General features: G+C 37.7%; 1 protein-coding gene across 1 annotated transcript in view; it reads right to left on the bottom strand.

Moving 5' to 3' along the window:
- LOC126416467 (protein phosphatase 1 regulatory subunit 42-like) overlaps nucleotides 1-23,637 on the bottom strand; it is a 109,490-nt gene that overhangs the window by 58,325 nt on the left and 27,528 nt on the right. Inside the window, exon 4 of the mRNA XM_050084204.1 lies at nucleotides 849-1,083. Coding sequence (XP_049940161.1) covers nucleotides 849-1,083 — 235 coding nt within the window. The remainder of the gene's footprint in view (nucleotides 1-848; nucleotides 1,084-23,637) is intronic.

Below are 23,637 nucleotides of genomic sequence, written 5' to 3'. Positions count from 1 at the left end.
TACAGATTGGCTACAGGAACACTCTTCTGAGTTTAAACTCTTCCGCTGGCCATCAAGCTCCCCAGACATGAACATTGTTGAGCATATATGGGATGCCCTGCAACATGTTCAGAAGAGATCTCCACCCCCTCGTACTCCTACAGCTTTACGGATAGTCCTGCAGGATTCATGGTATCAATTCCCTCCAACACTACTTCAGACATTAGTCGAGTGCATGCCATGTCATGTTGTGGCACTTCTGCATGCTCAAGGGGGCACTACACGATATTGGGGAGGTGTATTAGTTTCTTTGGCTCTTTAGCATATATACACCATTGCTCAATAAACGGTATGGATTTGGAAGTAGCCGTTCACATTATACAACTGAGATGTACACATCATGGCTCTGATATGTTACAGTGTAATGTTTTTTTTCATATTTAAGGACTTTTCAATTTCATATTTAATCTTTTTTTATCTACTGCATTTTTTTAGAGTTTTGCTGATTTTTTAGCAAACAAAAGCAGTCAGCTTTGTCATTATGTTTCACTTACTCAAGACAATCTTAATAAAAATATATTCAAATAAATCAGTTCTCGAAGTGACACTGTAACTTTCATGTAACAGAGAAAAGTTTTTATTTTGGTACTGATGAAACAACAGTGTCAGTCCTTTGCAGTTAATCATGTCTATTTGATCATATGACAGCATTAATTGTGGAAAATAATTTCATCAGTATGTAGGATTTCATTATTTACATATCAGATACTGGAACACACACACACACACACACACACACACACACACACACACACACACACACACACACACACACACACAAGAAAAAGTTATGTCAATGTAACACTTACCAATCCTATTGGCAGCTGCAATTATATTCTCACGATAGTGGTGGCATTTGCAAACAGGGTTACCCTGTAGCTCAAGTGAAGAAAGAATATACCACCCACTTACAACATTTGTGATGTCACCTACGTCCAACAACCTGTTATCCTTTGCTGAAAGAGATGTCAACTTACGAAGAGGAGCCAAGTCCAGTAAGGAATGTAAACCATTGCCAGAGACATTCAGCACTTTCAGAGTTGACTAGAAAACAAAAAGAATATTAAATTGAAATCATCCTATTTCAAAATGAACAGTAACTGATGGAAACCAAATAAAAAAAATAAAAAAAATAAAAAAAAAAATAAAAAAAAAAAAATAAAATAAAATAAAAAAAAAAAAAAAACATGTTTCTACTCACAGCAGTTCTTCTTTCTGTCATGTCATCTACTCAAAGAATGTTAATAACTGTCGAAGGCAACTCTTCCTATCTGGTGATTTTTATAGTATGAATTCTATAGTGAAACTCACCCTGATCTATATTTGTCTCCTGTGGCACCTTCTATAATTTTTTTGTACCTTACTTTAAAAGACATGCTATAAACAACTTGCCTCCTTAGTAGTTAGTTTATCTTTATATTGGATCTTCAGTGATGTATAACATGAAAAGGTTCTGAATATCTCAATCAGTTTATCTAAAGAATCTTTTTGTGTTTGTCCTTGCTACATTGCATCAATGTTGGCAGCATTTCTTACATGTAGTGAATTTTCCACTTCTGAAATATCTCCTTCTTCATCTCAATTTTGATACTGATTTCACTTTTTCAAACTTATTTTTCTATTACCTGGAGTTTTAGGTGCTATAATCCCAGAATTCATTCAATTATTATTCTGCCAAAAGTGACTGCAAAGAAAAAAAAACATATTTTCCACTTTCTGATAAATTTTTGATGCTTTTGTTTCCCAGGGATCCTTCTGGACATAGAGTGCTTTGTTACAAGTATATCTACATCTATGTTCATATTCTGTAAATCACTGTGAAGAGCATGGTAATGGATACATCCCCATTCTGCAACATATTATGGTTTCTCCCCATTCCATTTGCTAATAGAATGAGGGAAGAATGATTGTCTAAATGCCTCTGTGCACACTGTAAATAGTCTAATTTGTTTTTGTGGTTTCCATGGGAGCGTGTGTCCTTAGAAATTCTGAAGCCAGTCACTTTTTTTTTTATATACATCCATATGATCGTACTGTTGTTCATAAGGCTGGTATTACACTATCATATTTCTTTGTCAAAGTTGATGTTAAATAATTATGTCAAAGAAATTTGATGGTGTAATAGGGAACTTTGTCAAATCTTGTCTGTCATCAAATAAATATGATCAAATCTAGAGCCTCACTGTAGATTTGATCATAAAAGTTGCCTGTCTTCTGTTCACTGCAATGTGAAATGTTACCACTTGGAGTGCTAGCATCAATGCAGTATTCTGTCACCAGTAGTGTGTTTATAAACATGGCTGCGATGTTTAATTCACGTGTGCAGTCAACTACAATATTAATAGAAAGGTATGAAGCTGATGAGGTGCTTTAAAATGTGAGGCACCCTGAGTACAAAAAAGGATTAAGAAGACTGGAAAAAAAATATCCAGAGGTCATTATTTTTTGTACTCAGGATCTCAGGATGTCTCACATTGTAAAGCACCTCATCAGCTTCATACATTTCTATTAATTTTAAAGTTGTGGGACAGGAAATGTAATTATTACTTTGATCTACAATAAAAATAGTTCTTAATGCACATAAAGTGTATGGAACATTTATTTACTTTCAGATATTGGTCCTTTAGTGCTTTATAAATTGCTTTCACACATTTCAGGTATTAGTTTAGTTAATGTGTACTGTGGTATTCAAGTGCTGTACTGTAAGCTAGAGTAACTCTCTCCTGTAGCAAGAAATCAGAGTGTTACTGTGAGCCTGTCTTCTGCAGATATAGCAGTTCTTAAGTGAGTATTGTGCTTTGTGATATGGCAAGACACTTCACTGAGCAAATACCGAAATGTATGCTCGTCCATTCTTAAGTAATTTACGTGCATCTTGACGTCCTTCACTAGAAACTCATGTAACAAATTTTGTTGAATGCTTTTATCGTATTGTCATAAAACCCACGGTTTCACCCAGGTAGATTTCTTCCCCCCCCCCCCCCCCCCCCCCTCCCTGCTTTTCCTCCAAATGCACACACAGTGCAATTGTGGTACATGCAACTGCTGTGCATAATAACAAGTTGTTGTAAGCCATATTGAACTTTGACAAAAAATATGATGACAGTGTAATACCCCTTTTTAGTGCCACATCAAATATCTTTGTCAAACATATTTGACCAATATTTCATCATTTCTTTGATCAAATCTTTGTCAAATAAATATGATAGTGTAACACCAGCTGGCAAGGAAAAGTCCACAGTGATGGGATCAACTTTTTGAAACCATCTACTCACTGATGTAGGTTTAAGTCCCAGGTATCACACCAAAATTTTGTGTAATGTTCTACAGCATTAACAAAGGACTGTTTTACAAAGTGGTTGCATAGGTTTATGGTTAAGGTAGACTCCTCAATTTGAAAGGTTATGGGTTTGAGTCTTGGCAGGTGCTTTGAAATTTTTTCTTATATCTTTTTAATTAAACAACTTGCTGTTTATTTTTATTAGTTAATTGTTTTTTAGATACATTTCTTTTATTTCTATTCCTCTGTCACACCATTTTAACTATTGTATTAACTTTTTCAACTGCTCTCATATTTTCTTCGTATCCTTCTTTTACCTCTTGGAATCTTTGTACGTGCGAATTTTTTTGTTTATTTATCTGTCATAGTATTTAAATATCTTAAAATGCCAATGTAGTAGTTAAAGAGCAAAAGACGGCATACTATATTTATATTGACTGTATGGCATCAAAAATGTATTTTTTGTTACAAGATGGACATTTTTTGGATGGTAATCATCACACAAACATTTAAAACATAAATTCTTATTGCATTATGGACAATATAATGCAGATGAAGATTTAAATGAATGAAGGGATTGTAAGTAAAATGAAATTCAAGCAAAATGAGGAATAGAAATATAGAATGCATTAACATGGACAAAAATGTAGGATGATAAAATGACAGAAATTAAATCAAAGTTAATACATAAAAACAATTACATTTAGAGCAATTAATCAAATAAAAATGAAGATCAAAGTCATTTTGACAAAAATTTAAGAATAAAAAATTTCACAGCACCTGATACGGCTGGAACCTACAGCTCTTCCTATGTGAGGACTCTACCTTAACCATTACACTGCACAACTAGTTTGAGAAAAAGGCTTTGTTAAAGCTGTAGGGCATCATACGAAATTCTGAAATTTTTTTGCCAATTACTCACGAATGAGAGCCCACCAGTTTGAATGGCTGCATGGTGTGATACTTGGGACCTTAACCTACATCACTGTATAAATGGGTTCCAAAAGGTGATCCCACCACTGGGAATCTCTGCTTGTGGGTAAAATGCTTTTTGGAAGTCTAGAAATACTGCATCTATCTGAGTGCCTTGATCCATGGCTTTCAGGATGCCAAGTGAGAAAAGCGTAAGTTGGGTTTCACATCTCTCAGTTTTTGGGATACATGTAAGTTAGCATGAGGCTGTGCAACACATCACATTTGTGCTAAGAATATATTCTAACATATTACAACAGATGGATGTAAATTGATATTGGACAGAAGTTCTTGTAAACAGGTGTGACTGCTACACTAAAACAGTGCCCTGACAAGGAGCTTGTCATGATGTGATGATCTAAGATTTCAGACAGGAGTAGAAAAAACTCAAACTTTACTGAATTACTCAATACATTGTGCTAGCAAATATTTACCTTTGTGCTTATTCTTACTTATTTATTGTTCATTATCTAATAATATTTGGAATTACTGAATGACCTGTAAATAAGATGTCAATTATACAGTTCCATTTGCAAAATTATGATGATTTGGACTCCCACTTAAATGTAATTACATTCTGTTAAAGCCATAAATTCGAACCCAGGAAGATAATTCACCCATGTAATACAACCATTATACAAAATAAGCAAAATTATCAAACAGAAAGTTCTGGAAAAACAATGCATAATGTCATGACCAGTTACTGAGATTGTAAATAGTTCAGTGGATCATAATCTTTAAGATGGTTTATAAGGTAGTTAGTTAAACCAAATAATGTAACTTTAGCATTGAAAACCTCTGTAACCAGTAGTAATATAAATAATTAAGTATGTCAGTAACAATTTGCATACATCAAAAACAACTATTCAATATCAATACTTTATGAAATTTTGTATAAAAAATAAACTGTACAAGAAGACAGACAGTGTCAGATATTATCTTAAATACTGTAAAACTTACAGCACACTTAAGTTTTTGTGTGAAGAAGTAATTTTTCATCATAACTGTACGAAAATGTTAAAACTAATAAAGAATTTTATCATCATGGATAGTTGCTTTCTTATGCTGGGCCTGTGTCAAGCCAAAGCAGTTGGTTGTTGTTGTAGAAAATAGTGATTAGTTGTTTGGGAGCTGTTGTTGAGTTGTAAGAAGTTGTGGCTTGTCTGGTATGAATAAATGAAGAAAATGATCAGGCTATGTATGTGTAAATCATTTTCTGTAAACAACAGGAGACCATGTAAGTGAAATTTGTAGAGCAACCTCAAGTAGATGTTGTCTGTACTGACAGTCAGAAAGGGAAAAAGTTTTTGAAGATGAATGTTTTATGCATGTGCCACATTCCAGGTAACATACTGATAGGTGTGATGCCATGGAATGTCAGAAGCAATGAGGAGACAGTTCTGAATTATGAGACCCGTATCATAACAGAAATTAGCCACAGCAATTTGACATAGTAAACTGTACAGCATATGAGTGCTGGATGAGAAATGTATTTTACTATGTTTTAGATTGGTCAATATTTAAGAAGCCCAAGATTTCAACAACACCTAAATAGGCAAATAGCCATGTTGGTATCACTTTGTGACTAGAAGAAGTAGCACTGTTACTGAGGAAACATCTTTAATCACCATCACCAAATGAATTCCCAGTAGTGATTTATAGGAGATGGACAGTATTTTGTCAGTGGAGTTTAAGGGAAAAAAGAGTATCATTAACACTAATAGGTTGAGAAACCACTACATTTGTTATAGCAAAAGAAGAGCCATGACAGCTGAGAATGGTGTTGTCAGTTTTCAAGTGTGCACCGAAAAAGACTGCTGGTGATATCAACGTCATTTATAGAGTTGCAGCTCCATTGAGAGACTCCCACAGAAGCGTACACAAAATAATGTTACGTGATTGGTAGTGCCAGACATGCTAGGTAGCTGTACCAAACCCATTTTAACTGTCAGGACTTGTCTTTCACTGTCCAGATTATACCTCAAGTACCTGTACCATACCAAGAATACAAGATATTGATTGCTATGGACATCAACAACATCATACAGTCCACACAATCAGCAGCACTTCCTCATTAACAAGCACAAAAGTGGTTGAAATCATACTCCAGTGACAGAGCACTGCCAACTGCCAATATGTACGGTCCACAGTTTACTATACTGACAGAAAATTTAAAAAAAAAACCTCAGCACCCTCAAGGGCAAGGTCACTTTATTGAATTGATCACTGTAGGATTATATGATGACAAATTCAGGCCAAATGAAGCACATGTACCAGTAAAGGGTGCCCAAACAAGCACACTGATACACAGTGCACCCCTTCTTGTGGCAACGGAGACATGTATTCTCACATGCAACCACTCAAAAAGGTGTCTAATGGAATCCAGACTGTCCCAAGCATCTTGTGTCTTTTGCTGCAATTCAGCAATGGCTCTTGCCAGTTCTACAAAAGGAGTTAAATTCCTACTTCGCCGTGTGTCATCTAGTGAACACAGTGGAGTTCCTTCTTCACTATGTCTCATATGTTTCTAACTGGTGAGAGATCTGGTGATTTTACAGGTCAGGACAGTCATTCTACTGTGTCACAGAGCCGTATGTGGATGTGCACTGTCCTGCTAAAAAAGAACATCACCTTCCTGTCAAAGAAATGGCAGTAGCATGGGGATAACAGCCTGTGTAATGTAGCAGGCAATGGTTACTGTACCCTGCAGAAAAACAAATGTGACCATGAGTTGTAATTAATGCTCCGCCATTGCATGAATTCCAGAATGGGATGTGTGTAATGTGGGCAAGTGCATTCTGGAATAGGCAGCTCATCAAGTACATGCCATAAATGTTTCACCCATCATTCACACTCAGGCAGAACTTACTCTCATCACTGAATACAAGAGACTGCCTTTCCACTCTACAGTCAACTCTTCCACAACAGCAAAGTAGTCACACTTGGTGTTGTCATGATGTCAGTGGTAGCTGGGGCAGGAGCACCACGATCTTAATCCTGCTGCAAGCAAATGACTCCCAATAATACCTAACAACACAGCAGGTGCAACCTGTGCCCAGATTTTGTTCTTGTATGATATTTGGTTGGCTACCACTGCTTGACAATGCATCAATCTCGATCTGTGTCCATATTATGCATATGTCCAGAACCTAGTCCACAGGTGTGGGAGTGTTCCACAGATCACTGCTGAAAGCAGTGCCTAGCATGTGTAGCAATTTTCTGATTCGTCCATCCAGCTTCCTGCAAACCTGCAATATGATCCTGTTCAAATGGCCAAAACTGTTCAACAGGAGTACGTGCTCATCAGTGGGGCATCATTGTACCTTACAATGAATGCTGCAAACTATATTCACCTCTAACTCAGCACAGATACTGCCTGCAGAGTCAATACAGAGGCTGCACAGGTAGGCCTCCTGAACACCGTCTGATATCAGATGGGTGTGATGAATCATTAATGCTACAACCCATCAGTATGCACATATCATAGCCTGAAGCCACTGAATACAGTCCTTGAGGCTGGAGCATTTATTTTCTGGCAATGTATCTTTACTTGGCACTATTTTTAAAGCCACCACCATTACCCTGAGTTTTGTTACTCATCACATGACTCCTGATAGAACTGTTTTTTTTATGTTAATACTGTACATCACCTTTACTCCACCAAGCAAAAGTTTGGTTTTTTCCCCCGTCGCATGACCACACTTCCTCTCTCTCTCTCTCTCTCTCTCTCTCTCTCTCTCTCTCTCTCTCTCTCTCTCTTCTCCATCTTCCTCTCTCACAATGGGCCCTTTCCTTCACTTACGCTCTTGCGTTTGCTGTCTAGAACTTCAAACTGGCATGCACAAATCTTGTACATGCAGTCTCCAAAGGAAAATTCTAAAGTCTGCTTTTATACATAAATAAATGTGTCTATTGCACTGATTTTTCACTTAGCTGATTCTGTACACACTTCCACACAGCAGATGCATGTGACTATGGCTTGAAGTCCATTCTTTCTCACAATGTTGATGGAATTGAGCATCCAAATGCACTTGTTTCCAAGATGTTAACAGGCACAGTGAAATCAGTCAGGCTGAAAAGGAAGCCTTAGCTACCATTTTTGCACCGAACAAATTTCACCACTACATGTATGGACAGCAATTTATCCTGTTAACAAATCATAAGCCTCTTTTAGCACTGTTCAGCCCACATGCTAATATTCCAACCACACCTGCCTTATGCCTACAGAGATAAGCACTGTTCCTCTTGGGGTATGGCATCCATTATCTGCCCACAGCGCAACATTTCAGTGCAGACAGCCCATTACATCTCCTACTGGGATAAGACCATGAGTTTGATGTGGCTCCTGAAATCTGCTTTTGTACCGATGCAGAAGCCAAGGTAGCAATGGCCAGATTACCAACTGATTAGAGGAGGAGGAGATTAGGGCTTAATGTCCCATCAGCAACGAGGTCATTAGAGATGGAGCACATGCTCAGATGGGGAAGGAAATCGGCTGTGCCCTTTCAAAGGAACCATCCTGGCATTTCCCTGAAACGATTTAGGGAAATCACAGAAAATCTAAATCATGATGGCCGGAGATGGGTTTGAACCATCATCCTCCCGAATGCAAGTCCAGTGTGCTAACCACTGCGCCACCTTGCTCAGTCACAGACTAGAGAGATACTACGAGGGTCACTCCAAAAGAAATGCACACTATTTTTGTAAAAATACAGTTTTCATTCTGCATGCGTGGAAGTTTTACAGTGTGGAGATACATCGTTACCGCTTGTTTTCAAACTTAGTTCAACCTGTTCCCGCGAGTGGCGCCAACATAGCATGTCTTCAAGATGTCTGCTACACTTGATGTTCATCAGAAGCAATTTGCTGTCATAGAATTTCTGTGGTATGAAGACGAGACAGTGGGAAACATCCACAAGTGATTGAAAAAGGTGTATGGAGATGCTGCTGTCGATCGCAGTACAAGTTAGTCGGTGGGCAAGCAGGTTACATGATGAAAGTGGGCACTGCAATATTGAGGATTGTCCTTGCAGCAGCAGGTCTCATACTGCCTACACTCCAGACAATGTGCAGAGAGTTAACGAATTGGTGACTGCTGACACACACATCACAGTGAACGAATTGGCACACTACGTTGGGATAGCGGAAGGAAGTGTTTGCAGAATACTGAAAGTGTTGGCGTTAAAAAAGGTTTGTGCCAGATGGGTTCCCAGGATGTTGACAGTTGCTCACCAAGAAACAAGAAAAACCGTATGCAAGTAACTTTTGGAAAAGTACGAGAATGGTGCAGATGAATTTCTTGGAAGAATTGTGACAGGTGATGAAACATGGCTCCATCATTTTTCACCAGAGATGAAGAAGCAATCAATGGAGTGGCATCATGCTTGTGCACACTGCCAAATAGTGGCTCCAACAGGTCGATCCAGAGTTTTACCATGCGAGTATACAGGCACTGGTTCCAAGATGCCATAAGGCAGTTGAGAGGGAAGGAAATTATCTGGAGAAATGAAAATATTGCTCCTAAAGGATGTATCTACACACTGTAAAACTTTCAAACATGTAGAATAAAAGAAGGATTTCAAAAAAAAAAAAAAAAAAAAAAAAGTGCATTTCTTCTGGAGTTACCTCGTATAATATTTTTGGCATGTTTCAAGTGGTCTAGCCCAGAATAGAAGGGAATTCTTATACAAACTGTGTAATGATATTCATACTCTATAAGCACCATTCAATGGTTGTCTTCCTGCTGGAGAAAGAATGCATGCTTCAAGGGACAACACTCAATCTTGATGCACTTCATATCATCTCAATGGCTGGAAAAAGTTGTCATGACAATAGGGTTGATTTCAATGCCCAGAACATATTATCCCTCACTTCTAATTTTTGTTCCTCACTTTGTGCACTAACAGTGTGGTAATGGTTTGCACAACGAGTGCAAAATGGGATGAGAAGTTCCGCCTTACGCAAGACACCTTTTTTCTTTTGTTTCACCCATACATGTTTCAGCACTTTTGTGCTATCATCAGTGGGTTCTATTTTTATTTTTAACTTACATTATGTTATTGTCCTCTTGTTTTGGTAGCTGTTATGCTACACAATATGCAACATGTCATAGTTTTGAAGTTGTGGTACGTTTTCCTGTTTTTTTGGCGAAGTAAATAGGCTTACTTCTTTGCCTATTTACTTCGCCAACAAAACAGGAAAACATACCACAACTTCAAAACTATGACATGTTGTATATTGTGTAGCATAACAGCTACCAAAACAAGAGGACAATAACATAATGTAAGTTAAAAATAAAAATAGAACCCACTGGTGATAGCACAAAAGTGCTGATACATGTATGGGTGAAACAAAAGAAAAAAGGTGTCTTGCATAAGGCGGAACTTCTCATTTCATTTTCTTAGCAAGCACGGAGACAACAAGAAGAACTGCACCACAAGATGAGTGCAAAATGTTTTGCCGTGTTTTCTTTCATTTCCCTGAATTCCCATGTGTCTTTGCACTATGCAGAATGATACCTCCTTCCTCTGTTTTTGTAAACATGTACAGCACTCTCGAATGTTATGTATTTCCTGTTGTATGGGGTAAAAGTGCTGACTAGCCTGAAGAGCAGTCGGGGAATAGGAACACGTGAAGTATTTCTTGGAGTGCTGCTGTACCACCTGTTTCAGTCTCCTCAAGATCAAAGACAGCTCAGCAACATATGCCATAAATTCATTTGCTTGCTAATTCTTGTGGGTAGATTCACTCAAGACAACTGGCTAGCCCCTATTTAAAACTTAAGTGTATATGAAAAAAGAAACAGAAGTTTAATCTTTAACATCCCATTAGTGACACAGTCATTAGAAATGGAGCACATACTCTGATTAGAAAAGAATGGAGACAAAAATAATCCTTGTTACATTTTCATAGGAACCGTCCCAAGATTTATGATAAGCAATTTAGGGAAATTATGTAAAACCTGAATCTGGATGGCTGGATGAAGTTTGAACAATCATATTCCTGAATTTCAGTCCACTATCTTAGACAATGAGGCACTTCACTTGGTATATATACACTGACATAACTGCAGTCAGCACTTAAAATCTGTATGAAAAAAGACCTAAAAATTTATTTTGGAAAATTTTTATTCCTGCACTCTAGTAAATGTGATACAATTCTTGGCTCCTCAGCAACCAAGGTGGTGTTAAGTCCCATTTTCACTTATGAGTACGAATTTCATCTGCAATTGATGCCACTAGGTGACTGGTCACACAGAGCACTGATGGGCTCATTGCTCATATAACTATCTGATGGAAAGTATCTGGAGCCCTATTAATGTACACTAAATGGGGTGTGTCCATCCTTCACCTTTACAATGGTTTGGGTCTGGGGACACTTTGAATGGGGAGTCTGAATTTCTGTGGAGGAACAGCAGTCTATTCTTTCTCAAGAGCTGAAACCAAGAAAGGCAGTGATGTTGGACACTGCGGTCTGGCGAAAAGTCGATGTTTTAACTCATCCCAAAGCTTCTCAATTGGGCTCAGGTCAGAACTTGGGTAATCGATGGGACATTAAACGCTAATTGTCCTTCCTCCTTTTTCAAGTACAATAAAAGGATCATACCCTAACCATGAAAAACACCCCTATATCATAACACCATCTCCTCCACACTTCACTGTTGGCACTACACTTAACACCAGGTAACTTTCTCCAGGCATTCGCCGAGAGCCAACCCTTCCATTGGATTGTCACAGATTGCAGTGTCACTTGTCATTCCAAATTACTCATTTCCAGTCATCCACTGTCTTGTGTCATCACTCTTTACACCACTTCAAGTGTCATTAGCACTTGCTCAACAACAGAAATGTGTCACTTAGGAAGAGCTTCTCGATCATCATACCCACTTTTTCTAACTCCTTATGCACAGTCATTGTGCTAGCTGAACTAATGGTAGTACTTCAGAACTCATAAATGATTATTTCTGTTAATTTCATGTAATGTTTTACAACCACTCTCCTTGTCCATCATTAGGTGACGTCTGCTTGGTCTTGATGTAGCTTTGGTTGTTCACTGGCACATCACTGACTGTTGACTTGGGCACTTTTAGAAGGGTTGAAATGTCCCTGTTTGATGTGTTATTCGGGTGACGTGTTATGACTAGTCCACATTCAAAGTCACTGAGCTCTCCTGACCAATTCGCTCTGCCTTTACTTTTCTCTACTTAAAATACAATACTCCTTGCCTCATTCATTTATATATATGGGTCTGCCTCACAGCATCTAGTGGTAAATTCCACATTACAGAAGGTGTCTGGATACTTTTAATCAGATAGAATGTGACTCACAAAAGGTCAATTCATGAAAGGGTAAGCACTGTATAGAAGATTGGTGACAGGATAAGTGAAATGATGCTTTATGCTTGGCATAGCATAATAAGATCAGCTTGATGGCAGCACAAAAGTTAGGAGGATTAGTCATAAAACTCTGACTGCTGGCCTGATCCCCTCATGGTAAGAAGTGTTAATAATGGATACAACTGCTGATCTGAATCATATACAGAGAATCCATAATCAAGCTGGAGTTGCACAAAGCTTTGAATGCTATAGTTACATAAAACTGCAACCAGTCACTTTTTTTAATAGTTATTTATTATTCCATGACCAGTTTTCAAACCTTTTCAGTTTCATCTTCAGATGGGTTTTTGGAAGTTACAGCACTACCACTAGCATAATGCTGGGTGCTGACTCTGTGACAAAGAGATGGAACATGCTTTAATGTATCGCCATGAGCATTGTTTATCTGTTGATATGGATGCAAAATTTTAGTTTTGTACTTACTGTGACAGTACGGGCAGCTTTTTCCTATCAGTATCCATCTGTCTGCTTCGATCTTGATGGCCAGTTGGTACATCACTTCGCACTCTTTTTCACAATCTGTATACATTTACACTGTAATAGCAAAACTTTTCCTGCATCCAGCATGTTCTATACAACTGTTGTTTGTTACAAAGTTCTTGACATATAGATTTGACATAGGGCTACTTTGCTCAGAGATGTGTTTGTTTTTGTTTGCATGTATTACAATCAATATACGGAAAAATACTTTAATTAGATTGGCATAACATGAGAGCTTAAAATACAATTAATTAATTAATTCAAGAACAAACTTCAAGTGATCTGATGACATAACTTTAAACTGAGAATGCCCTCATTGTTAGAGCAGACAAATGTGGGACAGCTGTTTTCATATATGAATCAGATTATATCAACAAAACTTATGAATTCTTCAGAAATAATAACACAAAATAAATAGTATATGACCCTACTCCCAAATTCCAAGATAAAATTAGAAAGTTACTTAAAAACTGCCCTTCTTGACACCAACAGAAGCAAAGAATTGCACAGTGACAAACCCATCAGCACCAAAATTTACATCACAACCTAAGGTCCATAAACCAGAATGTCCGATACATTGCACTGTGAACTCCATCAATAGTTAGCTATAAAATCACCAGGAAACTTAATGACATTGCCAGCAAGTCATATGTATTTGAAAATAACTTCTCCATGAGAAACAGTTATGAGCTCATCAGTAGCATAATAGAAATCCCCAACCCAGCTACAGCTTGATTTGCATCTCTTGACATAGTCAACTTATATGCAAACATACCTGTCAGGAAACAATCAGCATAATAGGAAATAACTTACTCAAACATGGAACAATGGGTACAGCTGAAATCTATGATCTTGTAGAGATCCTGGAGCTTACATTAGCACACAACTACTTCCTGTTCAACAAGTTTTACATTCAGGAAGATGGACTGGCAATGGGTAGCAGTCTTGCAGGCTTGCTAGCTGACATATATATTAACAATCTTAAAAACAACTTTTTTAGATCGAAAACCCAAATGAAAGATAAACTGCTTTATTACAAATGCTATGTTGATGACACTCTCATTCTGTTCAATGGAACAACAAAAGAAATAGAAAATCTACCCAAAGAACTTAATAAATTACACCACATAATTCAATTCACTCTGGAACATGAACCACCATAAGGCATTAACTGCCTTAATTCAACTATCTCAAATAAAAATCAAAAGCATAAATTTCAAATTTACAGGAAGCCAACAACCACCATTACTATAAATAACTCATCTTGCCATCCAGACCAACATAAAAAAGCATTCTTCAGAACAATGGTTAATCGCCGACTTAAAATCCCAATGGACACATGTGGAAGACAAAAAGAAATGGAAATTATAAAATCAATTGCCTCCAACATGAGTACAATCTTTCTATAATAGATTAAGTAATCCATACAACAAAGTTAAATCAACCAACTGCTCAACAATCACCCACAAACAAGAAGACACATTTATAAGCCTGCCTTTCCTAGGGAAGATTTCTCACCAAATTTCCAATCTCTTCAAGACATACAAAATAAAAATAAGCTTCTTCACCTACTACAAAATACAAAATAAAATCATGCACAGCATCAAAACCACTATACAACAGACATTTAAAGTACACATTGAAGCACTCTGTCTTTACAACCCGAACACATCCAGCTTTGCCTCAACATCTTGCCCAACACAATCATCTTGCAAACAACGTATAACAAAACCTCCAAATACTCCATTTCTCCAAGAAAGGCATGATACTTGACCTTCTTGAAGAAACTGAAATCCTTATCAATACACATATAGCAGCTGACAACTTACTCAATGACCAAACTGAACTAAGAAAAATTTTTCCTTCAGAACTTCAAAGACTTACTAGTTCAAAACAAGTAATCAATCAACCATCCCTATACTGCCTCAAAACCCCATCCCCTAAGCCCTCCCTCCTCCCCTCCCCCTCCCCCCAACACCCCTATCCTTCTCTTTACATCTTAACTACACTGGTGTCAATGTAAAGCAACTCAAGATACGGACCTCCAGTTAAAACTAATGGATAAGAAGATAGAGAGTGTACAATCCACAAAATTTTTGGGCATGCACATTGATCAAAACTTAAGCTGGAAAGACCATCTCAAGTACTTATCCCACAGGCTCAATTCGACATGTTTTGCATTGAGGATATTATCTAGAGTATGCAGCACAGACTGTACTAGACTAGTGTATTTTGCTTACTTTCAGTCCACCGTGTCTTATGGCATAGTGTTCTGGGGTAAAACTAAATCAAGCTTAACAGATATCTTCAAATTTCAGAAAAGAGCTATACGAATCATAACACATAACTCTCCAAGAACTCATTGTAGGCCCCTTTTCAAAGAACTGCAAATACTCACAATACCATCACTGTATATTTTTAAAAGCATTCTGTGTACAAGAGCACATATGAAAAATCTACGTACAAATGAGGACTGCCATAATTATAATACTAGAACTTGTAAGAATTTGTATGTAGAAAGGGTAAGGACAACACAAACCCAAAAGCATGTAAGTTATTTTGGAATAAAACTCTACAATGCTCTGCCGGTGTACATGAAGGCAATAATAGATTAAGTAAAATTTAAGACTGAGCTTAAAAATTACCTTTTAAGCAAAACTTTTTATGACATAGATGAGTACTTTGATTGTGTGTAAATTTATTGCCAAAATTTTAATTTATATGTCTAAATTTGTACTTTTAAAAAATGCCTTGAAAGTGATATTCCATTATTATGTCTGTAGTACTTGTACTAGTATGATAACTTTGTTGTGACAATTCCTACATCATGTAAATGATATACAGGAAGATAATAAAATGAAATGAAAAATGAAATGAAATGAAATATCCTACCACAGAATAAAACCTGTACTATATTTCTAAATGGTGAAGCCCTCTACTGTTAACATAAATCAGCACTTGTATACATATTACCTATAGCTGAAATAAACAGAATCTGCCTTTACTAGTATTCCAGATCATTTTAATGCAGGAACAGAAATATGTCAGCAGTTCATTTGAAATTTTGTTCCTGTTTTAAATTTAAAGGTCACGGTCATATAAACAGCCGCAGTTCATTAAAATAGTATAACTTTTATACATATTATCTTTAGCTAAAATAAATAGAATCTACCCTTACTAATATTCCAGATCATGTTAATGTAAGAACAGAAATAAGTCAGCAATTCATTTGAAGTTATGTTATTGTTTTAAATTTAAATATAAAGTTCATGGTCATACAAACAGCTGGATCTCATTGCAAATACTATAACTCTGTATTGTTTTATTCCTGGGCATTCATGTTCATACCAATCTTCATTAAAGTATTTGCTCATAAATTGAATGCATTATATGTTAACATACAAATAGAAATACGACATCAGATTACTTGAAGTTTGTTCTTGTACTGATTCATTCATTTATTTATTTTATTTTGTTAATGCAAGTCTAATTACAGTATTTGCCCATACGCTGACTTTAATACACACAAACAAAACCAAACATATCTCTGAGTAAAATAGGCCTATGTCATATCTACACTCCTGGAAATTGAAATAAGAACACCGTGAATTCATTGTCCCAGGAAGGGGAAACTTTATTGACACATTCCTGGGGTCAGATGCATCACATGATCACACTGACAGAACCACAGGCACATAGACACAGGCAACAGAGCATGCACAATGTCGGCACTAGTACAGTGTATATCCACCTTTCGCAGCAATGCAGGCTGCTATTCTCCCATGGAGACGATCGTAGAGATGCTGGATGTAGTCCTGTGGAACGGCTTGCCATGCCATTTCCACCTGGCACCTCAGTTGGACCAGCGTTCATGCTGGACGTGCAGACCGCGTGAGACGACGCTTCATCCAGTCCCAAACATGCTCAATGGGGGACAGATCCGGAGATCTTGCTGGCCAGGGTAGTTGACTTACACCTTCTAGAGCACGTTGGGTGGCACGGGATACATGCGGACGTGCATTGTCCTGTTGGAACAGCAAGTTCCCTTGCCGGTCTAGGAATGGTAGAACGATGGGTTCGATGACGGTTTGGATGTACCGTGCACTATTCAGTGTCCTCTTGACGATCACCAGTGGTGTACGGCCAGTGTAGGAGATCGCTCCCCACACCATGATGCCGGGTGTTGGCCCTGTGTGCCTCGGTCGTATGCAGTCCTGATTGTGGTGCTCACCTGCATGGCGCCAAACACGCATACGACCATCATTGGCACCAAGGCAGAAGCGACTCTCATCGCTGAAGATGACACGTCTCCATTCGTCCCTCCATTCACGCCTGTCGCGACACCACTGGAAGCGGGCTGCACGATGTTGGGGCGTGAGCGGAAGACGGCCTAACGGTGTGCGGGACCGTAGCCCAGCTTCATGGAGCCAGTTGCGAGTGGTCCTCGCCGATACCCCAGGAGCAACAGTGTCCCTAATTTGCTGGGAAATGGCGGTGCGGTCCCCTACGGCACTGCGTAGGATCCTACGGTCTTGGCGTGCATCCGTGCGTCGCTGCGGTCCGGTCCCAGGTCGACGGGCACGTGCACCTTCCGCCGACCACTGGCGACAACATCGATGTACTGTGGAGACCTCACGCCCCACGTGTTGAGCAATTCGGCGGTACGTCCACCCGGCCTCCCGCATGCCCACTATACGCCCTCGCTCAAAGTCCGTCAACTGCACATACGGTTCACGTCCACACTGTCGTGGCATGCTACCAGTGTTAAAGACTGCGATGGAGCTCCGTATGCCACGGCAAACTGGCTGACACTGACGGCGGCGGTGCACAAATGCTGCGCAGCTAGCGCCATTCGACGGCCAACACCGCGGTTCCTGGTGTGTCCGCTGTGCCGTGCGTGTGATCATTGCTTGTACAGCCCTCTCGCAGTGTCCGGAGCAAGTATAGTGGGTCTGACACACCGGTGTCAATGTGTTCTTTTTTCCATTTCCAGGAGTGTATATGTCAAAATCTTTGTAACAAACAACAGTTGTATAGCACATGCTGGATGCTGGCAAAGTTTCGCTATCACAGAGTAAATGTGTACAGATTGTGAAAAGTTTGTGAAGTGATGTACTGACTGGCCATCAAAATGGAAGCAGACAGATGGACACGAACAGGAAAAAGCCGCCCATACTGTTGCAGTAAGTATAAAACCAAAATTTTGCATCCATATTGACAGATAAATAATCCTCATGGTGATACATTAAAGCATGTTCCATCTTTTTGTCACAGAGCCAGAATCTAGCATTCTGCTAGTAATGGTGATGCAACATACAGAAAACCATCTCAAGATGAACCTGAAAAGGTTCAGAAACCGGTTCATGGAGTAACAAATAACTGTTAAAAAAAAAAAGGGACTGTTTACAGTTTTATGTATCTACATTCAATTAACAGTCACGGGTTCCAAAATATCCATAATGGATAATCTTAACCTTTGAAGAATTTTATCACAGACACTCAGTTGCTATCCATGGTTTGTAGCTGAGACAATCAAGAAGTTGAGTGCACGGTGGTCTTTAGCTATGAGATGCCTCGTGTGTTGTAATGATGTTGATCTTTCATCAAAAATTATGATCAAATACCTCCCTGTATTTTAAACAATGAGAGTAGCAATCTACATCTACAGTTAAGATGTACTGAGAATTCCATAGAATGGTTTGCATTTTTCTCTGATGAGAACTTGAAAGCACACTGCTTGGCCCATTCCTCCAATGTGTCAATCATCAGCTCATGAGCTGTGGTTATTAGGATGGAAATCTATTATAAGATGACAAAACTATCTGAAAAGTGTTAATATTAAACATTTTACTCAACAGGGCTTTGCACTATTGGTGAAACATTATTAATTGCTATTGAAAACATGATTTCATCTGAAACAGACATTCAAGAGACTTTGTGCTCTTGCTCAAATAGTCAGATACGATGTGGGCAATCTAATAGCTATGGAAATTTTTATGAAGGACGAATAGTAAACAGATATGAATCATCCTCAGAAGCTCTATTCATGTAGGTATCCAAGGACATTACCTACTGGTTATATTGTTTGCTCTCTCATGGTTTATCAATAGTAGTATGATATCTCCTAAGCCACGATGGATGCAACTAATAGACTTCTTTGCTTCAAGAAACAGTATTAATTGGTAAGTCACAATATGCTCTAAGATCTCCTTGTATTCAGAAACATAAGCATTCTCTAAGATCTCCTTGTATTTTACAAACATAAATATGACAAAAATTCCCAAATATTTACTATCATAGCTGTTGTTTCATAGTGAGACAGTTTATACATGTGATCATCTCCAGGAAATCATACCTTATCTCTCCCAGAAATATTTTACAAGATGAGCAAAAAAAAACACAGTATGAGCAAAATACACAGATTTTTAGGTGTCAATCTTCAGAATCGTAAGCAAGTTGTTTGTGTAGGGAGAGAAATGTCGAGTATAGAACAAGTCAAGGTAGGTGTTCCGCAGGGATCTGTGCTGCATCCCTTTTTGTTCCTGATAATGGTAAATGATCTGTCATCATTTATCAAGTCCACCACTGTGTTGTATGCAGATGATACAACATTTCTTCGTGCTAGTGATGATTTCAATAGCCTTAAAACATGTGCAGCAAAGACAATTGATGAAGCATCCTATTGGTTCAAGGCAAATGGATTCCTGCTGAATGAAAACAAAACACAGCAGATGGTCTGTAGTCTTAGAGACAAGCTTCTATCAGATGAACCAAGTTATGTCAAATTTTTGGGGGTATACATTGATGATAAATTACCTTGGAGTCAACATGTACAATATATTAGTGGTAAATTGTCAAGAGTTATTTACCTGTTAAGGCGACTTATGGATTGTGTTCCTGAAAAATATGTTAGAACATCCTATTTTTCATTCTTTTAAAGCATAATAACATATGGAATTATTTTGTGGGGGAACTCTAGCTGTGCACATGACATATTAATACTGCAAAAAAAAAAGCTATTAGGATAATTACTGGTTCTGCATATAAGACACACTGTAAACCATTGTTCTGTGAACAGAAAATTATGACTGTTATAAACTTGTACATATACTATGTTCTAATTTATACGAAGAAGAAATTACCAGAAACAAAAACCAGAGAAAATGTACATAGCCACAATACAAGAAGGAATAGGTGTCTCTATATTCATTACCACAGATTGTCAAAGTCACTCAACAGCTACGAAATCATGGGGTACAAATTATTTAATAATCTTCTTCAATCTGTTCAAGAATTGCCTGAACAATTATTCAAACAAACAGTTCATGACTGGCTAGTCCTCCACCCATTCTATGATATAAGAGAATTTATCAACTGTAATATAATACTATAATGTTAACAACAAACCTGTTGTTTCTTTCAAACTATTAATTGTATTTTAGTATGTATATGACGTTGTCTATTGCTGTAATGGCCGAATGACAATAAAATTATTATTATTTATTTTCTCAGACGTTAAGTCTGGTTAAAAATGGAAAGTGACGCGAACCTTGATCAAGCGTCACTTCCTTTTAACTGTACGGTATGTGTTATATTGCATTTAGGAACTTTCGGGTAATTGAACATGTATCAATAATTACAGATTTCTGTAGTTGTATATATAAGTTTGGATGTAGCTGTATTGCATTGATGTACTGGTGGATATTTGTGTAATATGACTCCTGTAGTTGATAGTATAATTGGCATGATGTCAACTTTATCCTGATGCCACATGTCTTTGACTTCCTCAGCCAGTTGGATGTATTTTTCAATTTTTTCTCCCGTTTTCTTTTGTATATTTGTTGTATTGGGTATGGATATTTCGATTAGTTGTGTTAATTTCTTCTTTTTATTGGTGAGTATGATGTCAGGTTTGTTATGTGGTGTTGTTTTATCTGTTATAATGGTTCTGTTCCAGTATAATTTGTATTCATCGTTCTCCAGTACATTTTGTGGTGCGTACTTGTATGTGGGAACATGTTATTTTATAAGTTTATGTTGTAAGGCAAGCTGTTGATGTATTATTTTTGCTACACTGTCATGTCTTCTGGGGTATTCTGTATTTGCTAGTATTATACATTCGCTTGTGATGTGATCTACTGTTTCTATTTGTTGTTTGCAAAGTCTGCATTTATCTGTTGTGGTATTGGGATCTTTAATAATATGCTTGCTGTAATATCTGGTGTTTATTGTTTAATCCTGTATTGCAATCATGAATCCTTCCGTCTCACTGTATATATTTCCTTTTCTTAGCCATGTGTTGGATGCGTCTTGATCAATGTGTGGCTGTGTTAGATGATACGGGTGCTTGCCATCTTGTGTGTTTTCTTTTTCCAATTTACTTTCTTCGTATCTGTTGATGTTATGTGATCTAAAGGGTTGTAGAAGTGGTTATGAAATTGTAGTGGTGTAGCCAATGTATATATATGAGTGAGTGCTTTGTGTATTTTGCTAGTTTCTGCTCGTTCTAGAAAGAATTTTCTTAAATTGTCTACCTGTCCATAATGTAGGTTTTTTATGTCAATAAATCCCCTTCCTCCTTCCTTTCTGCTTAATGTGAATCTTTCAGTTGCTGAATGTATGTGATGTATTCTATATTTGTGGCACTGTGATCGTGTAAGTGTATTGAGTGCTTCTAGGTCTGTGTTACTCCATTTCACTACTCCAAATGAGTAGGTCAATATTGGTATAGCATAAGTATTTATAGCTTTTGTCTTGTTTCTTGCTGTCAATTCTGTTTTCAGTATTTTTGTTAGTCTTTGTCTATATTTTTCTTTTAGTTCTTCTTTAATATTTGTATTATCTACTCCTATTTTTTGTCTGTATCCTAGATATTTATAGGCATCTGTTTTTTCCATCGCTTCTATGCAGTCACTGTGGTTATCCAATATGTAATCTTCTTGTTTAGTGTGTTTTCCCTTGACTATGCTATTTTTCTTACATTTGTCTGTTCCAAAAGCCATATTTATATCATTGCTGAATCCTTCTGTTATCTTTAGTAATTGGTTGAGTTGTTGATTTGTTGCTGCCGGTAGTTTTAGATCATCCATGTATAGCAGATGTGTGATTTTGTGTGGGTATGTTCCAGTAATATTGTATCCATAATTTGTATTATTTAGCATGTTGGATAGTGGGTTCAGAGCAAGGCAGAACCAGAAAGGACTTAATGAGTCTCCTTGGTATATTCCACGCTTAATCTGTATTGGCTGTGATGTGATATTATTTGAATTTGTTTGGATATTAAGTGTGGTTTTCCAATTTTTCATTACTATGTTTAGGAACTGTATCAATTTAGGATCTACTTTGTATATTTCCAATATTTGTAGTAACCATGAGTGGGGTACACTATCAAAAGCTTTTTGGTAATCAATGTATGCATAGTGTAGCGACCTTTGTTTAGTTTTAGCTTGATATGTCACCTCTGCAACTATTATCAGTTGCTCTTTACATCCTCGTGCTCCTTTGCAACAGCCTTTTTGTTCTTCATTTATAATTTTGTTCTGTGTTGTATGTGTCATTAATTTCTGTGTAATGACTGAAGTTAATATTTTGTATATTGTTGGTAGGCATGTTATGGGGCAATATTTAGCTGGGTTTGCTGTGTCTGCTTGATCTTTAGGTTTCAGATAAGTTATTCCATGTGTAAGTGTATCAGGGAATGTGTATGGGTCTGCAATGTAACTGTTAAATAATTTATCAAAAAACAAAGATGATGTGACTTACCAAACGAAAGTGCTGGCAGGTCGAAAGACACACAGCCAAACACAAACATACACACAAAATTCAAGCTTTTGCAACAAACTGTTGTCTCATCAGGAAAGAGGGAAGGAGAGGGAAAGACGAAAGGATGTGGATTTTAAGGGAGAGGGTAAGGAGTCATTCCAATCCCGGGAGTGGAAAGACTTACCTCAGGGGGAAAAAAGGACGGGATACACTCGCACACACACACACACACACACACACACACACACACACACACACATATGTGTGGATGGATATGTGTGTGTGTGTGTGTGTGTGTGTGTGTGTGTGTGCGAGTGTATCCCGTCCTTTTTTCCCCCTGAGGTAAGTCTTTCTGCTCCTGGGATTGGAATGACTCCTTACCCTCTCCCTTAAAACCCACATCCTTTCGTCTTTCCCTCTCCTTCCCTCTTTCCTGATGAGGCATCAGTTTGTTGCGAAAGCTTGAATTTTGTGTGTATGTTTGTGTTTGGCTGTGTGTCTTTCGACCTGCCAGTGCTTTTGTTTGGTAAGTCACATCATCTTTGTTTTTTGATAAATTTTTCCCACGTGGAATGTTTCCCTCTATTATATTAATATCATTAATTTGAACCCAACAATTACATTTGTTAAATAATTTAGTTAGATGTGAATGTGTTGAGGTGAATTTCTTTAGCCAGAAATTTGCTATTTTATCTTTTCCAGGGGCTTT

The sequence above is a fragment of the Schistocerca serialis genome, chromosome 8 (assembly GCF_023864345.2).
Source record: "Schistocerca serialis cubense isolate TAMUIC-IGC-003099 chromosome 8, iqSchSeri2.2, whole genome shotgun sequence".
Taxonomy (NCBI): Eukaryota; Metazoa; Arthropoda; class Insecta; order Orthoptera; family Acrididae; genus Schistocerca; species Schistocerca serialis.
Note: the sequence above shows the minus strand (reverse complement) of the source record. Positions and strands in the feature narration are given on the sequence as shown.